This window comes from Tenebrio molitor, chromosome 8 (genome assembly GCF_963966145.1).
Source record: "Tenebrio molitor chromosome 8, icTenMoli1.1, whole genome shotgun sequence".
Taxonomy (NCBI): Eukaryota; Metazoa; Arthropoda; class Insecta; order Coleoptera; family Tenebrionidae; genus Tenebrio; species Tenebrio molitor.
The window spans coordinates 1,280,660-1,295,719 of record NC_091053.1 but is presented as its reverse complement, the minus strand read 5'-3'; the positions used below and the strand labels follow the sequence as shown (position 1 = coordinate 1,295,719).

The 15,060-nt window shown below is 43.1% G+C and overlaps 1 protein-coding gene across 9 annotated transcripts in view; it reads right to left on the bottom strand.

Annotated features, from left to right (window-relative positions):
• Positions 1-15,060, bottom strand: part of CASK (peripheral plasma membrane protein CASK) — a 165,891-nt gene that overhangs the window by 123,872 nt on the left and 26,959 nt on the right. For all 9 annotated transcript variants that reach the window (XM_069056590.1, XM_069056596.1, XM_069056591.1 and 6 more), the window contains 5 exons: positions 10,119-10,294; positions 7,780-7,902; positions 7,534-7,717; positions 1,418-1,536; positions 846-1,019 (listed from right to left, as the gene is read on the bottom strand). In XM_069056590.1, the coding sequence (XP_068912691.1) occupies positions 846-1,019; positions 1,418-1,536; positions 7,534-7,717; positions 7,780-7,902; positions 10,119-10,294 (776 nt within the window). The remainder of the gene's footprint in view (positions 1-845; positions 1,020-1,417; positions 1,537-7,533; positions 7,718-7,779; positions 7,903-10,118; positions 10,295-15,060) is intronic.

The window sequence follows — 15,060 nt, the reverse complement described above, 5'->3', positions numbered from 1 at the left end:
AGTCAAGACGACTGCGTTGTACGTACCTCATCATATTTACAAGTGCTGCAACGTTATCAAATCAGAGTTGGTTCTTTTAACGAACCGTCTAGTATTTGCAAGTTTGTTTTTGTGTATTTGGGGAACAATCTAGTACAGTATTGCTGTCGTTATAAAAAATGTGACGAAAACAGAAATTGCGGTATAATAGTTATTTGTATATCACGGCCGCGAAACCTTTCTGTGACGTAGCGAGAGAAAAATTGCTGCCGAGGCGGCTTGCGGCCGAGGTATGACAATCCCGAGGATGTTCAAGGTTTCGTGTACTCCTCCAGAGTTAAAAAGTATTGTAAATTGTGTGGTTTCAAAGTTAAGAGCAACGGCCGCGAAATCGAATTTCGCGGGATGTTTTAGGTACGCGAAGTGCTCGTTTCGCGTACGGTTGCATAAAAAATTGAGCTTTTCAGGTTCAGAAGCAACAAATAAAAGACGAGAAAGTCTCGTGATAAAACGTCGACAACGTATAACGCCGCCTGCAGCGTTCTTATTAATATTCAGCGTCTGATTTCCATAATTTCGTAAGTCCGATCGAGTAATTAGAGCTTTTGACAGGCTTTAACAGTAATACTCTTCGGCTCGAGTGTAATCGAATACCGGATGGATGTGTCACCGGCATTTTACACGTCCAATTAAGGTCTGGCGGGCGCGTTTACAACCCCCTGGAGCGAAGTCACTATATAATTCAGACGAGTAAGGCACCGTAGTGGTGTGGCAACGATCAAAATCGAGTATTTCCCCGAAGCGATGTGGGGCGCCATCTAGAGCGCACCGGCGTCAACCAACTAGACGATCAATAACGGACTTACCTTGAAGTGCGGCCGGCAAAGCAGATCCCTCAGCTCCTGCAAATCCCTGTGGTCGGTGTCGCGTCGATGTTCCAGTTCCCTGAGAGCGTCGGCGGCGTCTCTGGCCCTCTGCACCGCGTCGCTAGGTGGCGCTCTCACCGGCGTGACCACTTTGCTCGCGATCCTGTCGTACAGCTGCAACCGAAAACAGAAACAACACAGATGTCTGCATTTTCTTGGACCGGCTCATCCCGGTCGTACCAGCAGGCCGATCATCGAGAGGACGTCGACGGCCATCGACGCGTTACTGTGGAACAGATCCTGGTTCTTGTTCTTGTGCCGCATCGTCACCGGGAGCACCTCAAGCGGCGACGACCACGTGGCCCATCGATGGTGGCGGAAGACGTGTCCCGCCGCCCCCCATCGATGATTCACGAACCGTTATAGAGAAACAACGTTTATTTTATTTGCGTGCCCGCCGCCGCCGTTGCAGCAACGGAAACGTGGTGTTGGCGGCGATCAATCGCGGTTGTAGAGGCCGCGAGCTGTCGTCGTGTACTAGGAGGACATGCGCTCCGAACCCCGCCGCTTACCTCCAACAGGACGTGCAGATGCGTGTCTTCGAGCAAGGCCAGAAGGTGCGCGCGCTCTTGAGGGTGCGATTCCTGGAGGCAGTAGATGTCGTCCAGTGAGTCCAGGATCGTTGACACGGCTGCAACGAAACGGCCGCCGGTTAGACGTGCGCAAAGCGAATTAACACCGGTCGCGGTGATACTTGCCGCCGCCATCAAAGGGCCGGCACGCAAACAATTTATACCTACAAGAGGTACTCAAGTAAAAACCTAAGCACCTGCAAGTGGAAAAATTAATAACAAACTGAGACAATTTTCTCATTAGGCATGTGCTATGGTACCCACATTATAAAAAAAATTCAAAAAGTCAAATAAATAAATGCCAAAAATGCTTATTACAGACGAGATGTTAACACTCAAGAACATCTAATCTCGAATTCGCCTTGCTCCACATACGCTCAATAGAATTCAAATCTGGCGAATGAGCTGGCCTCCTCGCAGCTCCTCTCTTTAACCTGATCTCGTCTTTGAGATTTCCAAATTGTGATGGACCTTCTTAGGTCTAACTGGTTTTTTTTTGGCATGTGTTGGATCGAATTTAAAAAAGTTTGTATTGTAAACAAAAAAAAGTGCAGTCTGTTGTAGACTACTCAAGCACAGATTATTTTCGCCGTTTTAATAAGCTCATTAAATATCTTTCATATCAAATTAAGAACTTTTGCCGTAGATTTGTTTGTAAATTAAAAAAGTTTAACGATATTTTCGCTCGAATACAAGAATTACAGTGGCTCAAAATGTACATTGAGATTAATTATCAATTATCGGTCTCAATTCGTGACTGTCTTGTTCCTCTTCTTATCTCCAAGCGTGTTTCGGGAAGTTTATAAAGCACGTTTCGTAGATTTTTTTTGCACAAAGTTATTGTAACAACTTTAGCCCTAAACAAATTTTAGACTGGACCTGCCTAAACGTGAGTAAAATATTTCTATTGACTTTTTTCTCGTCAAAAAAAATTACATTCTACGTAATTATAAATATCCTATTATGCAATTCATTTTTGAAATGTCTCCATGTACAGATACACTCGGTCTACGGCCTCGTCGCGCAAACTTCACACGAGTGCGATAATGATGCCTATATCGCACACGTTACGTATTTAATCAAAAGTCACACAGTTTAAAAGAGCCAAGATGAAAACGAAAATATCTCTTTCACTGTGAAATCTGGTCCTGTCGCAAACCAAAACACATTCTCCAATCACCTCGATCGAGCAGAAACGTTTGTGTCTTGTGTGTGACAGTTTTTTTTAAAGTGACATAAAAATTCCGCTTACGTATTTTACTCCGTGTCGTTCTCCCACATATCGGAAAAGTTCCGTGAATAATACAAGTGGTGAAATTGAACGAATAAAAATTTTTACATAATCCTAGGCGTAAATATTTATTTCGGACGTATAAAATTGGCGTCGCAGTCGGTGCCCGAATGGGGAAACACTGCAAGCAACTTCATGAATTTTTTTCACCCCTCGAAGAAATTATTATCCTGTAGGAACAAACTCGGGGAGTGTTTGCTCATACTCGTCGCAGCACTCGGAGATTCTCCGTTCCTTATTGCAGCTAGTTTATGAACTCGTACGTCGTAAGTCATCACATTCGATCCGTCGAAGCGAGTCGTTCTTTTTCGTTTTATACTGGGTGTTCGAATTGAATTCTCCGACTGGGGGAGGAAATTAAAATGAAAACGAGAACCGAGTGGAAGCTCTGGTCTCGTGATGGAATTTATTTTTAGCGTAATTGTCTTGATATTTAGTTTCCCAACGAGCAAAATTCGAATTATCTGTAAACGTTTTATGGTCCATTCGGCGTCTAAATTTAGCGCGGTTTATGGAGTGAAGAGCTCAAGGACAGATCGGTTTACGAAGCCGCCCCCGTAGACAAATTAACTTCCTATTTACGACCAATCAAAAGAGGCCGTCGCCGTAATTAATTCCGCGAATTTTTTTCCGGGGGTTGCAAAACTCTTAATTACTGCTCGCCTTCATTATTTGCATTTATAACCCCGGGGCCTGGAGGGTGTGGATGCACCACCGTTCCGCCGACGAAATTAATTTGCACGTTTTAAAGAAAATTCTTTGCGCCCCCGTTGTCCCTTCCAACAACAATTACACCCTACGACGGATCGGATAAAAGGTGTGCCCCATCAATTTACATTTTAGCGCAATTTATTAACCCGCTTTCGCTCAACAGCTCCTCTTCGTTAAATACACACTTTATATTAAAATTGGCGGAGCAATAACAAGACCGCGTGAATGGAAACGAGAGAGAGTGGCGGCGGCGGACAATCGCACCTCTGGGGGCGGGGGTCAGCACGCTGCTCGTCTAATCCGCGGACACGGCCCGGGGCATGTTTCACCTCCGAAAGAAGCGGGGGAAAGTCTCGTCGTAATTAAATCTGGGGGCGGCCACTTTGCAACCTCGACAGTCTCGCATTAGCAAAGTGCTTCGGACCACCGAAGCTTTTTTCTCGGGACAAGGATTCCACAATTCCGGACGAATCTTCCGGGTTTGCGGAGCCACATAAACAGCTTGGCCCAACAAGGAGGCGCCGTAATTAATTTAAATGGAGGCAAAGCCCCGAAAGGGGACTTTTATGTATTTTGCGACCGTTTCATATAAATTATTAATTTTTGCTCGGTCTCTGCAACTTCTGCCGTTTATTTTGTGATTCTCTAACCGACGCCGAGACTTCCTCGAGTGCATTTCCATTTTCTATAATCTGGCATGAACACTTCAGGGAGATTTTTCAAATCGGAAAAACGCAAACCCAAAAATCGTCGGGGATGCATTTCCCTCCCTCCACTTCGGTTCCAGAACAAATCGGCGGCGGTGACTTCAAAAACAGACAAAATAACTCGGCTTTGGTATCAAAGAGTTGAGAGAGAGTACCGGCAAAAAATTAATTACAATCGATTTTCTTCACGGGACATATTGAATTTTGCAACGAAAATACAAGGTTCTCTTCTTTACGAGTCGTAAAATTTTACAACCTAAAACTGTGGAAATTCGGACGTGGAATATTTAAAGATTAAAGATGATAGGATCGCCTCTTGGCAAGGGTAACTAAAAAGTAATGATATGGGGCTGGATCAAGCGGAAATAAAATGGGAAACAATTTCCATAAACTTGGGGTGTGTTGTGAGAGCACAATTTTAAGATCGTCATGTTATCAAAACGCAGAAATATTTTTTCTTTATAGGAAAGCGACAGTACTGCTGATAACGTTGTCATCAGAGAGGCCACGAGATGATTTTCGTGTGTTTTGTGTCACGAGCCGCAGGCGAGTGGCGTAATTCATCCAAGCGAGTAATAGCCATTATCCGCGAATAGAAGACTATACTTTTTCTACAACCATGACTAGATAAGTTTCATTATTAGACAAACTGAAAGTGACGTTTGTAACAGACATTTTGAAATTATTACTTTGTATACTTTATACCATTACATTAAAATTCGCGATTGGATTTCATAAACTAATTGCTATGATATATGCAGTGAGTTTTGAAGTTATTATTCAACGGGCCTTGGGTAATGAATCCTGTTACCCAATGAAAAACACTTTTAATAATTACAGTATTAGCCAATAGGAGTACAAAAAAAACACATAGTTCAAGTGCTATTAAATACTGTCCTGGAGAACTGTATATGATTTCAAGTCTACCAAAATTGTGCATTCTATCGTACGTTAATAGTTATTTACGTAACGAGTGGAATATAGACACTATTATCGCACACGTACGAGGGTTGCACAACGAGGCCGTCGGCCAAATCTGCATAACCACACAAGTGCGATAATAACGTAGTTGCGTTATATCTACAACATTCACACAAAATTACTGTTACAACTGACTTTATTCATTTTCAAAACAGTTTTTATTTCAAAACATAAAGACTTCTTTCAATTCCACTGTTTTAATTTCCTCGTCGAGCAACAGCTCCTTTGTCTTCTCTCTGCTATATCGTCGATCATTCTTTATACTATTTTATGCGAATAAAAATATACAAAAACCAACACCGACTTGCTTTATTTATCCAGAACGAATCTTTTAATCGCTTGACCTTAACTCGGAGTCATTGCGCAACGATTATTACCACAAAACAAACAATCCATCCTTTTTGTTCGTCGAAATTGAATACATTGATTAAACGAAGCCAAAACAAACACGCTCCCCTTTAATTAATCAACAAACATCACAGCCAGCTCTGATCGATGCAATCCATGATGATTTCCAGCATCTTGCTCTTCCACCTCGGTGATTTATCCCTCTTGGCTTGTTGGAAGAACTGACAGATCCTGTCCTCACCCACGACCCTCGCCGGACAACAACAGCGCCACACCCATCGCGAACCTGGTGTGCCTCTTCAACACCCAGAAAGATGAGAGGGTCGACGCCCAACCCAGTCTGGCGCGGATAGAGGTGTGATAAAGTCGGATCCCTCGCGGTCCGGTTAATAACAACAGCATTTGATACCACAGTATATTATTGGACCATAAATCGCCGTGCGTCACAACTTTATAATCCCCGTGGTCCTGCCATAAATCCGACAAGTGATCGAAGACGCAGACACTTCTTCCTGGACGAAGATCCTTCGCCGTGAGGAGCGCTTCCTTTCGCTTACTTGTTGCGTCGCGACATCGATCCCCTTTGGCGAAAGAGTGGGCGTGGAAACGTCCCAGTTGTTTCAGGATAACTGCTATCAAGTCCGCAGACAGCGATCCTCCGACTTTCAAAGGAGAATATCCTTCCAGATCCTCCATCATGATGAATGGCACCGCTCCCTTTCCCACCCCGTAACATCCAGGAACGCACGTCAACGTCTCCTTCCCGAATTGTTCTAATATTTCGCGAAATACTCCAGTGCCTCGGAGGCGAAGTCGCTGTCGTGGGAGGAGAGGAATTTGACGACCTCTTCGACGGTTATCGTCGCGGTGCTCGCCACGTTGGCGATTTTCAATTTGGCGTCGTAGCGATTTTCTTCCATCGGGATCTTTAATTGCCTCCGGGAGACATTCCGCAGTCATTTTGCACAGGGTCGGGCGTTAATTTTCGAATTCTTTGTTCACGTCGATCTGATTTCGTGACGCGGACGAGTCGATGGGAACGAATGAGAAGGACGGCCGGGAGGTTATCGTTTTAATAATTAACCAGAGATAATGGATGACGCAGGCTGTGTATGACTAGTCTGCGGAGATCACAGGAACGATGTCCGCCCTGTTGCAGAATTAACTCTGTCGTATCTTTTAGAAAAAAGTTATGTGTTTCACTTTGTGAGGTTCCAGTTCATTTTGAACGAAGCCTGAGTTCAACCCTCGCGGACAATTTTTTCAACGGTTTCTAATCAAAAGCAATGCAATCAATGTAATTCGCAGCGCTATCAAAAGTCTAGCCCAAAATCCCACGGTTTCACGGATTTTGGACTCAAGGAAAGGAAAGGAGACAGCTTTCATTTTCCAGAGCCTTTTCAGCCACACTGACGGGAAGATTCGGGATGGGTACGGTGACGATGGGTGCGGAAGGTACTTAGAGGTTGATACTGACCCAGCATGTGATATGAGATATACCACGATGTGATGGTGTGGAGAAACCTCTGAAAAAAAACCCACACCTGGTCAGGCGGCACCGGGGTTAGAACCCGGGACCTGCCGAATGTAAAGTGGCGCGCTAGGCGCTTGGCCACAGTACCCGCACAGTATTACTACCACCCCCTGCATTACATTATAACAGAAGCATGTAGCAATAATCTATCACAATAGGTAGCTACACGACCGCGTTCCGTCCGAATTAACATTTTGATTAACAACGACTGGAAGTTTGGAAAGCGACGGTGCAGTTTCACCGGTTTTGATATTTTCCTCTCACGTGTCGCGTATTTTTCCCTGACACAAAACGCGCAATTACCAGGGTTCTGGCCGAGCAAAAACTGCACCAGTCAATCCTGCCGCAAATTTAAATCCATCACAGTTCCTGCACCGGTCCGGAATTTAATCCGATTACGTGGAATAAAGTGAAAATCTAGTTACGACTCGGTTCACGTCAGATGACGAACTCGACGACAAACACAAAACGTGATGGGACTTACCGCACGCCGAGACTTCGTCGTCTCCGAAGTCCGAGAAGCTGTCCGCGTTCGTGTCGTCGTAGGGGTACCATTTACTAGAATTGACGGCACTCAAGACGACCGCCTTTAATTTTCTCCTAGCGTTGAATTTTTTAAGTTCTTCTACCGAATCGCCGAGATGAATCCTGAGGCCCTTATCGCGATCCTGGAACAAATCCCAAAGCACGAGTTGGCACGTACTTATCGTCCCGGCTCCGCCATAATTACCCTCAGCCATCTATGATTTAAAACTTCCTGTATCGTTATCCGCTGCTTCGGATCCACAGCTAACATTTGTTGTATTAAGTCTTTAGCACTATCACTAATGAGCTCCCACTGCGGACAGTCCATCTGGAATGCAGATAAATGTAACAGATACGCGTCCATTATTTGTCGTGAGAAAGCACAACTAAGCTTGTGTAAGCGATCCCACAAATATTACTAACGGAAACGGTGGAAAAAAAATGTATTACTGGAAATGTGCAGTTTTTAATTTGCCTAAAACATATCTTTTGGGCATAAAATCAATAAACCGATAAAGCTGACGCGGTATATTCTTAGACAACTGCCACAATGTTCTGCAGTGCAGCGTGTGATTTACAAGCTGAAATTTATTTGCTTTCCAATAATGTATTCCCCGGCGCATCCACCATTATTGCATTTTTTTAAATAAAAAAATACAATTATTATTACACCAAAAATTCGACAATTTTCCTAGAGAAGCTACAATCGATGTGTGGAGATTTGGAATTGTCCTTTTTGCTGTATAACAAAAAATATATACAGGGTGTATCTGAAATACGTGTGTTAATTTTAACCAGTGGAAGAACTCGCCAATTTATGAAACTTTTCTCTATAACATTTTGCAAAATTCGCAACAGTTTTTTGCCCCCCAATTTTTACCAAACGAGTCGTTTTGTGTCATTTACTAGTCTCTATTTTTCTTGTAACCATGAGAAATTTAATTTTCATTATTTAATCTTTTGACAAGGCTCCGTTTCTACCACAACAGAAAACTCTTACCCATAGGCGGGTAAACTGTTTTCTCAATTTTGTTGTAGGTCGTAAAATTTTATGATACTGTATACTTATAATAATATATCCTAGTTTACCACTAGCAGGTAATATTTTAAGCAGGGTTGTATTGTATCGGTTGTTTTTTTTTTTAATTTCACCTCATAGTAGGCGTTGAAGAGTCGATTGTGAACGCACTATTCGGGTTACGGATCAGGGATCAGCTCTTTAAATGTTACGTTTTCGCATGAGTGGTGCGTTCACAATCGAGTCTTCAACGTCTACCACGAGGTGAAATTTAAAAAAACACCCGGTACATTTTGTATATTTGTATTGTACAAAAAATGGCACACGCCCGCTTCCCAACGTTTTCAAACCCAACCATTGTTCCTGTTAATCGCTCAAATATGGAATAAAATTTTACGACCTACAACGAAATTGAGAAAACAGTACACTTTGATGGCTAATTTATTTTTCGTAAAAATGTTATAGAGAAAAGTTTCATAAATTGGCGAGTTCTTCCAATTGTTAAAATTATTACAAGTATTTAAGATACTTCCTGTATATTTCTAGATTTTCCCGGCGCATCCACCATTTTCACACCACTTTTTTAATATAAATTAATATCAAGGTTTTTGCAGCCTTTCGAGAACTACCAATTGAATCTACTCGATTCGTCTAGATATTCAAAATCTGGGGGACGTCCTTTTTATTCCAATATAGCTCACGCTTTCGTCGCATTGATCCCGATCTATTATTAGACAAACTTTCTAACTGTGGCCTCAACAGCACTCTCTTAAATTGGTTTACGTCTTACGTAAGGAGACGAAAACAGTCTGTTCTTTACAACGACCTCCAGTCCAGTATAAAATTACATAACGGATGTTGTGTTATGTCCTGTAATTTTGTTGCACCTTTGTAAACCTTGTTTCGTAAATATTCTTTCTTATAACTTTTCAAAACCATATTTCCTAACGTCCCCCACCCCTAGTAGTACAAAACTATAAAAGTTCCATTTTCTGAATCACACATTGTTATGCTTTCCATCAATCCTTCAAACATCACTGTTTTACTATGAGGAGAGAAGCTCTGCCATGCATTTTCTTATGGAGGTTCGTTTTTCAATTAAAAATCATTCTACTGTACATCCGATAGTCGAAAACCTTAAATAGCAAAACGAACCTCCATAAGAAAATAGATAAGATCTTGGGCTAAAACACAGATAGTCTGTCTACTGATAACTACTCCTTAATTTTTTTAGCTTCCTTTCTCCTTTCAAATTCATTTCGTATTTTTATTTTATAATTTCTTTCAATTTCTTTGATCTGCAACTACATTTTTATTTTCATTTTCATTTCCTTGGAACAATTCTCAAGACGCGAGAAAAAAATCTCTCTCCTCGTTTCTCGACGTAGCACCTGCAATATTTCAATCCGATCGATCTCTTAATTTCGCCCCGTTCAATTATTGACGAGGCCATCGTCGTCAATAATAGAAGGAGCTCCGCCGGCAGCGAAAGGTGGAGGAAAAAACACAAGATGGACATCACTCACGTGCAGTTTCCCCCGGCAAATGGCCTCCATCAGTCTGCGGCCGCTCCCGTGGAAAGGCAACACACCCGAGAGGAGGACGTGGAGGAGCACGCCCGCCGCCCAAATGTCCACCGCCTTGCCGTAAGGTCGCCTCTCGATCACCTCCGGCGCCATATAACTCGAACATCCTACCCTACCTGCGGACCAGTCACGATGAGAACAGAGATAACGAAGATGGCGATGGCGGCGAAACGGAAAAGGAACATTCACATTCAGCATCCTTTCCAAGCTTTGCGATGAAAGGTGACAAAGTCGACAAACACAGATGATATTGTGCCTATGAAATGATCATGTCACGTGGTCGGTATGTTGGTGCGTGGATCTCCTCGGAGGAGAGTCAAGGAACATTTTTTTTGGCACGAAAGAAGAAGGGTTGTTACAAAACCCAAAAAGCATAAACTTTTCTAACTTGTACAATTCCATGTGTTTTCTTGTGGAGGTTTGTCTTGCAATCCAAGGTCATCGAGCTCGCTTGATACAGTATGAAATACGTTTACAACAGTTAAGTGATGAACGCTTTGAAAACCATTTAGCAAAAGAGAGTGGCGTTAATACGAGTTAACCGTTTGTAAAGCGACGTTGAGTGTTATAACAGGCAACCAGACAATCAACCGAACGACCCTGAATTGCAGCACGAACCTCCATAAGAAAACACACGGGAGAACATTTTTAATTTGTGGTTTTACAACGGCGCAAGTTGTAGTCGTAAAGTGGGGTCCAGACTCCCCTTCGAGGAGTGGAAGATGCATCATCTCCGTCGACTAATGATGTGCATTGGGCGAGAGAACTAGATGATGGAAGTATCTAAATTGTGACAGGCATAGGTATTCGGACTCCGTATTGTCGGAGCTCTACATCGACAGGTAATTAATCATATGGAGAAAAAAATGGAAAAATCGGGACAATCAAACACAAAGAAAAACGATCCCGGGGCTACCTACCGACATCTAATAAAACGATCTGACGGGGAAGGAACGAACCATTCCCTAAAAACACATTAGAGAAACTCGTCTTCCTCACACAAAAATGATTTCATAACTGTTGTGAGTGTGAACTCTTGAAAAGGTTTTATTTTAATTAATTGTTATTTTTGTTGTACATAGAAACCTTAGAGACTAAAACAAAACACAATATAAACCTACTTTAATTGCCTTTCTCAACACTCCCCCACAATTAAAGCTCTATATAATGCAAATAATCTCTACGTTAATATTACAACAATTACAATAGGTCATTTCGACAATAGCAACAAAAAATGTTGAGTGGCGAAAACAAAAGTAATTTTACTCTCAAAAAAGAAACTTATGGATGTATCTAAGTTTGAGTTTCTTTTACTCCAATAAGCAATCTTAATTTTTCGAAAGAAGTTCGTGGTAATCCTTTTGTCAAGATATCCGCCCTCTGCTCATTCGATGGTATATACTTGACATCGATGATTTTGCTCATTGCCAAATCCCGGACAAAGTGGTACTTGACGTCTAGGTGTTTCATCCTTCGGTGCTCGTACTTGCTCAGCAAGTGTATGCAGGATTGGTTGTCTTCGAACATGATGGTGGAATCCTCGTAGGTGACGTGCATGTCCCGGAGGAGATTTCTGAGCCATACAAGCTCAGCAGCAGCGCATGCCAAGGCGACATACTCCGCTTCCGTGGATGAGAGAGCCACCGTGTTCTGTTTCTTCGTCGACCAGCAGACGACGTTTCCATGGACTTGCAGTAAAAATCCCGTAGTGGATTTTCTGTCTAAGGATCCTGCCCAGTCTGAGTCTGCGTAAGCTACGAGGACTGGAGCTGTCTGCCTGCGGTAAATCAGCCCAAAATGTTGAGTATCCTTCAGGTATCGGAGCATACGCTTCGCCTCAACCCACTGCTTGTCGGTTGCGTTTGCTTGAAAGCGACTGTAAAAATTTAAAGCAGCACTTAAATCGGGCCTCGTACAAAGCATAAGATACATCAGACACCCTATTAATTCGCGATATGGTTTTGTATCAACGATGCAATCTGCAGGTTCAACTTGCTCGGGTTGAATTTTTGCATCCATCGGAGTTTTTGCACCCTTGCAATCTTGCATGCCAAATCGAGTCAGCAATTTCTTAATATATCCGAATTGAGAGAGTCCCATCTCGTTGTCGTTCCGGGTGATACTTATTCCAAGAAAGTTCCGCAATTCTCCGAGGTCGGACATGGAGAATTCTCTTTTGAGAGCGGCTGTAACCTGGTCTAGCGTCGTTTTGTCGTCTCCAGCCAAAATTATGTCATCTACATACAGCAGGAGGTAGATTTTTGTGCCGTTTTGTATCTTTATATACAGGCAACGGTCATGTGGGGATTGTTTGAAGTGAATCCCTTTAATAAATGTATCAAACCGTTCATTCCAAACACGAGGTGCTTGTTTAAGACCATATAGTGAGCGATTTAACTTGCACACGAGTCCGTCTTTTCCGTTGATTCCATCAGGAACTTTCATGTAGATTGTTTCTTTCAGTTTTCCGTGAAGAAAGGCGTTCTTCACGTCCATTTGCATCGCATGTAGGTTGTTTTCGTGGATTACTGAGAGAAGTGTTCTTATGGTTGTCAACCTTGCCACAGGAGCGTATACTTCGTCGTAGTCTATCCCCCTTTTTTGTGAACAACCTTTTATCACCAACCTCGCCTTGTACCGTTGTGGTTCTCCGTTGGCGTCCTTTTTCAGTCGAAACACCCACTTGTTGTTGATAGCCGTTTTTCCAGGTGGCAATTTCGTGTAAGTCCACGTTTCGTTAATATCCAATGCGCGCAATTCCTCCAACACAGCTTGGTACCATTTTTTTCTGTCTTCTAGGTTCTTGATATCCTCATAGTCCAGGGGTGCCTCGTCCACATAGGCCTCGGCGTTCAAGGCTATGACAGTGTACTCGTCGAAGTACTCGGGCTTCCTTTTAGTTCGACTAGAGCGTCTTGGTAAGCTTGTCTGCGTCGGTGTGAATTTTTGAGTCTTCGCTCCCGGAGTCTCCGTCGCATCATTCCAATTTTCCTCTTCATCTTCATCGGGTTCTTCATTTTCGAGTTTCTTTTCTTCGGTGTCCTCTTCTTCCGCATCTTCTTCTTCCGTATCCTCCTCCCGATCCGCCGTATTAGCGTTACCATAGGGTGATGGAAACGTAGCCTCATCGAAGATGACGTCATGCCCAACTACGACTTTTCGTTCTTCCAACAGCCAGAGCCTGTAGCCGTTTGGTGCGTAGCCTAGGAGAATGCATTTCCGTGTTCGAGTGTCAAATTTCCTCGGGTTTAACTGTTTTGGAATATGTTGGTATACCAAGCAGCCGAAAATTCGTACCTTTTTAAGGTTAGGTTTAAAGCCAAACCATTTTTCCGCCGGAGTGCAGTTCTCGAGTGCTACAGTTGGAGAGCGATTTATCAGAAAAGCCGCTGTGGTGACTGCTTCCGTCCAAAACGATTTTGGCAAGTTGCTGGACAGCAGCATACATCTCGCCTTCTCCACTATAGTCCTGTTCAGCCTCTCTGCGACCCCATTTTGTTCCGGTGTGTAAGGAACCGTGCATTCCATCTGGATACCCTGTTTTTCGAAGTGCTCCATGAGTGCGTTCGTCATGTACTCACGACCATTATCAGACCTGAAGCGTGATATTTTAAGGTTGAAATGAGCTGTGGCCATGGCTTCATATTTTCTAAAAAAACGAGGGATTTCAGTTTTTGAACTTATGGGATAGGCGACAGTGAAATGTGTAAAGTCATCAATGAAGGTTAAGATGTATTTCTTTTTGTCGTGAGATTCTGGAGTGACAGGTCCAAGTAGATCACTGTGTACAAGTTCCAGTGGTCTATTTGTTCGTGGTCGTTTTTCCTTGTGCTGGAGTTTCGTTTGCTTTCCACCTACACATACGTCACACGGTGAAGTTTCAGCATTCTTCGCAGAGATCGTCACCCCGTCCACAATCTGTGACAGTTTTTGCAGTTTGCTGTTTCCTATATGCCCGAGCCTGTGGTGCCAAAGTTTCCCACTTCCGTCAGTCTTGCTGAGATTTGCCACCTCAACATTTTCCTGAAGTTTGAGCTCGTACAGTTTGTTCTTGCATTGTGCGACACCAATAATTTTGTCTCCCTTGAGAATCCGTCCGCAACCTTGCTTAAAGACAACAGCAAGTCCTTGCATCTCAAGTTTCCGCACTGATAACAGATTGATTTCTAATCCTGGAACGATAAGGACTTTTGAAATATAAATATTGTAGACTTTATTTCCAACAACAGATTTGCCTCGAAATTCTCCAAATGTTTCCGCTTTGAGTGTGACACCTGATTTGGCAATTTTAATGCACACAGGATGATCCAGTTTCTGTATATTACTGACATGGTTGCCATTTTTTACCAGATGTTCGGACGCTCCCGAGTCAAGGCACCAAACCGTGCTTTTCACATTTCCACTCAGGTAAGCCGAGAAACTGTGTTCATTTGAGAATTCACTTTCGCCTTCATCTGACGCACTGTTTGTAGCTACGTTAGCATTCCTACTTTTGAATTGTTTTTGTTGATGTTCACTTCTTGATTTATTTAGTCTACATTCTGAACGATAATGACCATATTTTCCACAATTGTGACATCTTCGTTCATTTTTCCATTTCTGTTTCGTTCCTTCCGGTGTGGCAAAAGCCAAAGGTGGCTGCGTTTCATTCTTGCTTTTCCGCTGCTTGCCTTCCCGTTTCCTGTCCTCGTCGCGCAGACGAGTCCTCACAAAGCTCATGGTGAGTTTTTCTGAACTGAGCGTCTCCAGGGCCGTGACGACGGAGTCGTATTCACCAGGCATCGTTAAGAGCAAATGGCACACGATGTCTTGTTCCTCCATCTTGGCACCAGTCGATCGTAGATCACGCATGACTCGATCAAATTTGAGAAAATGAGCCTCC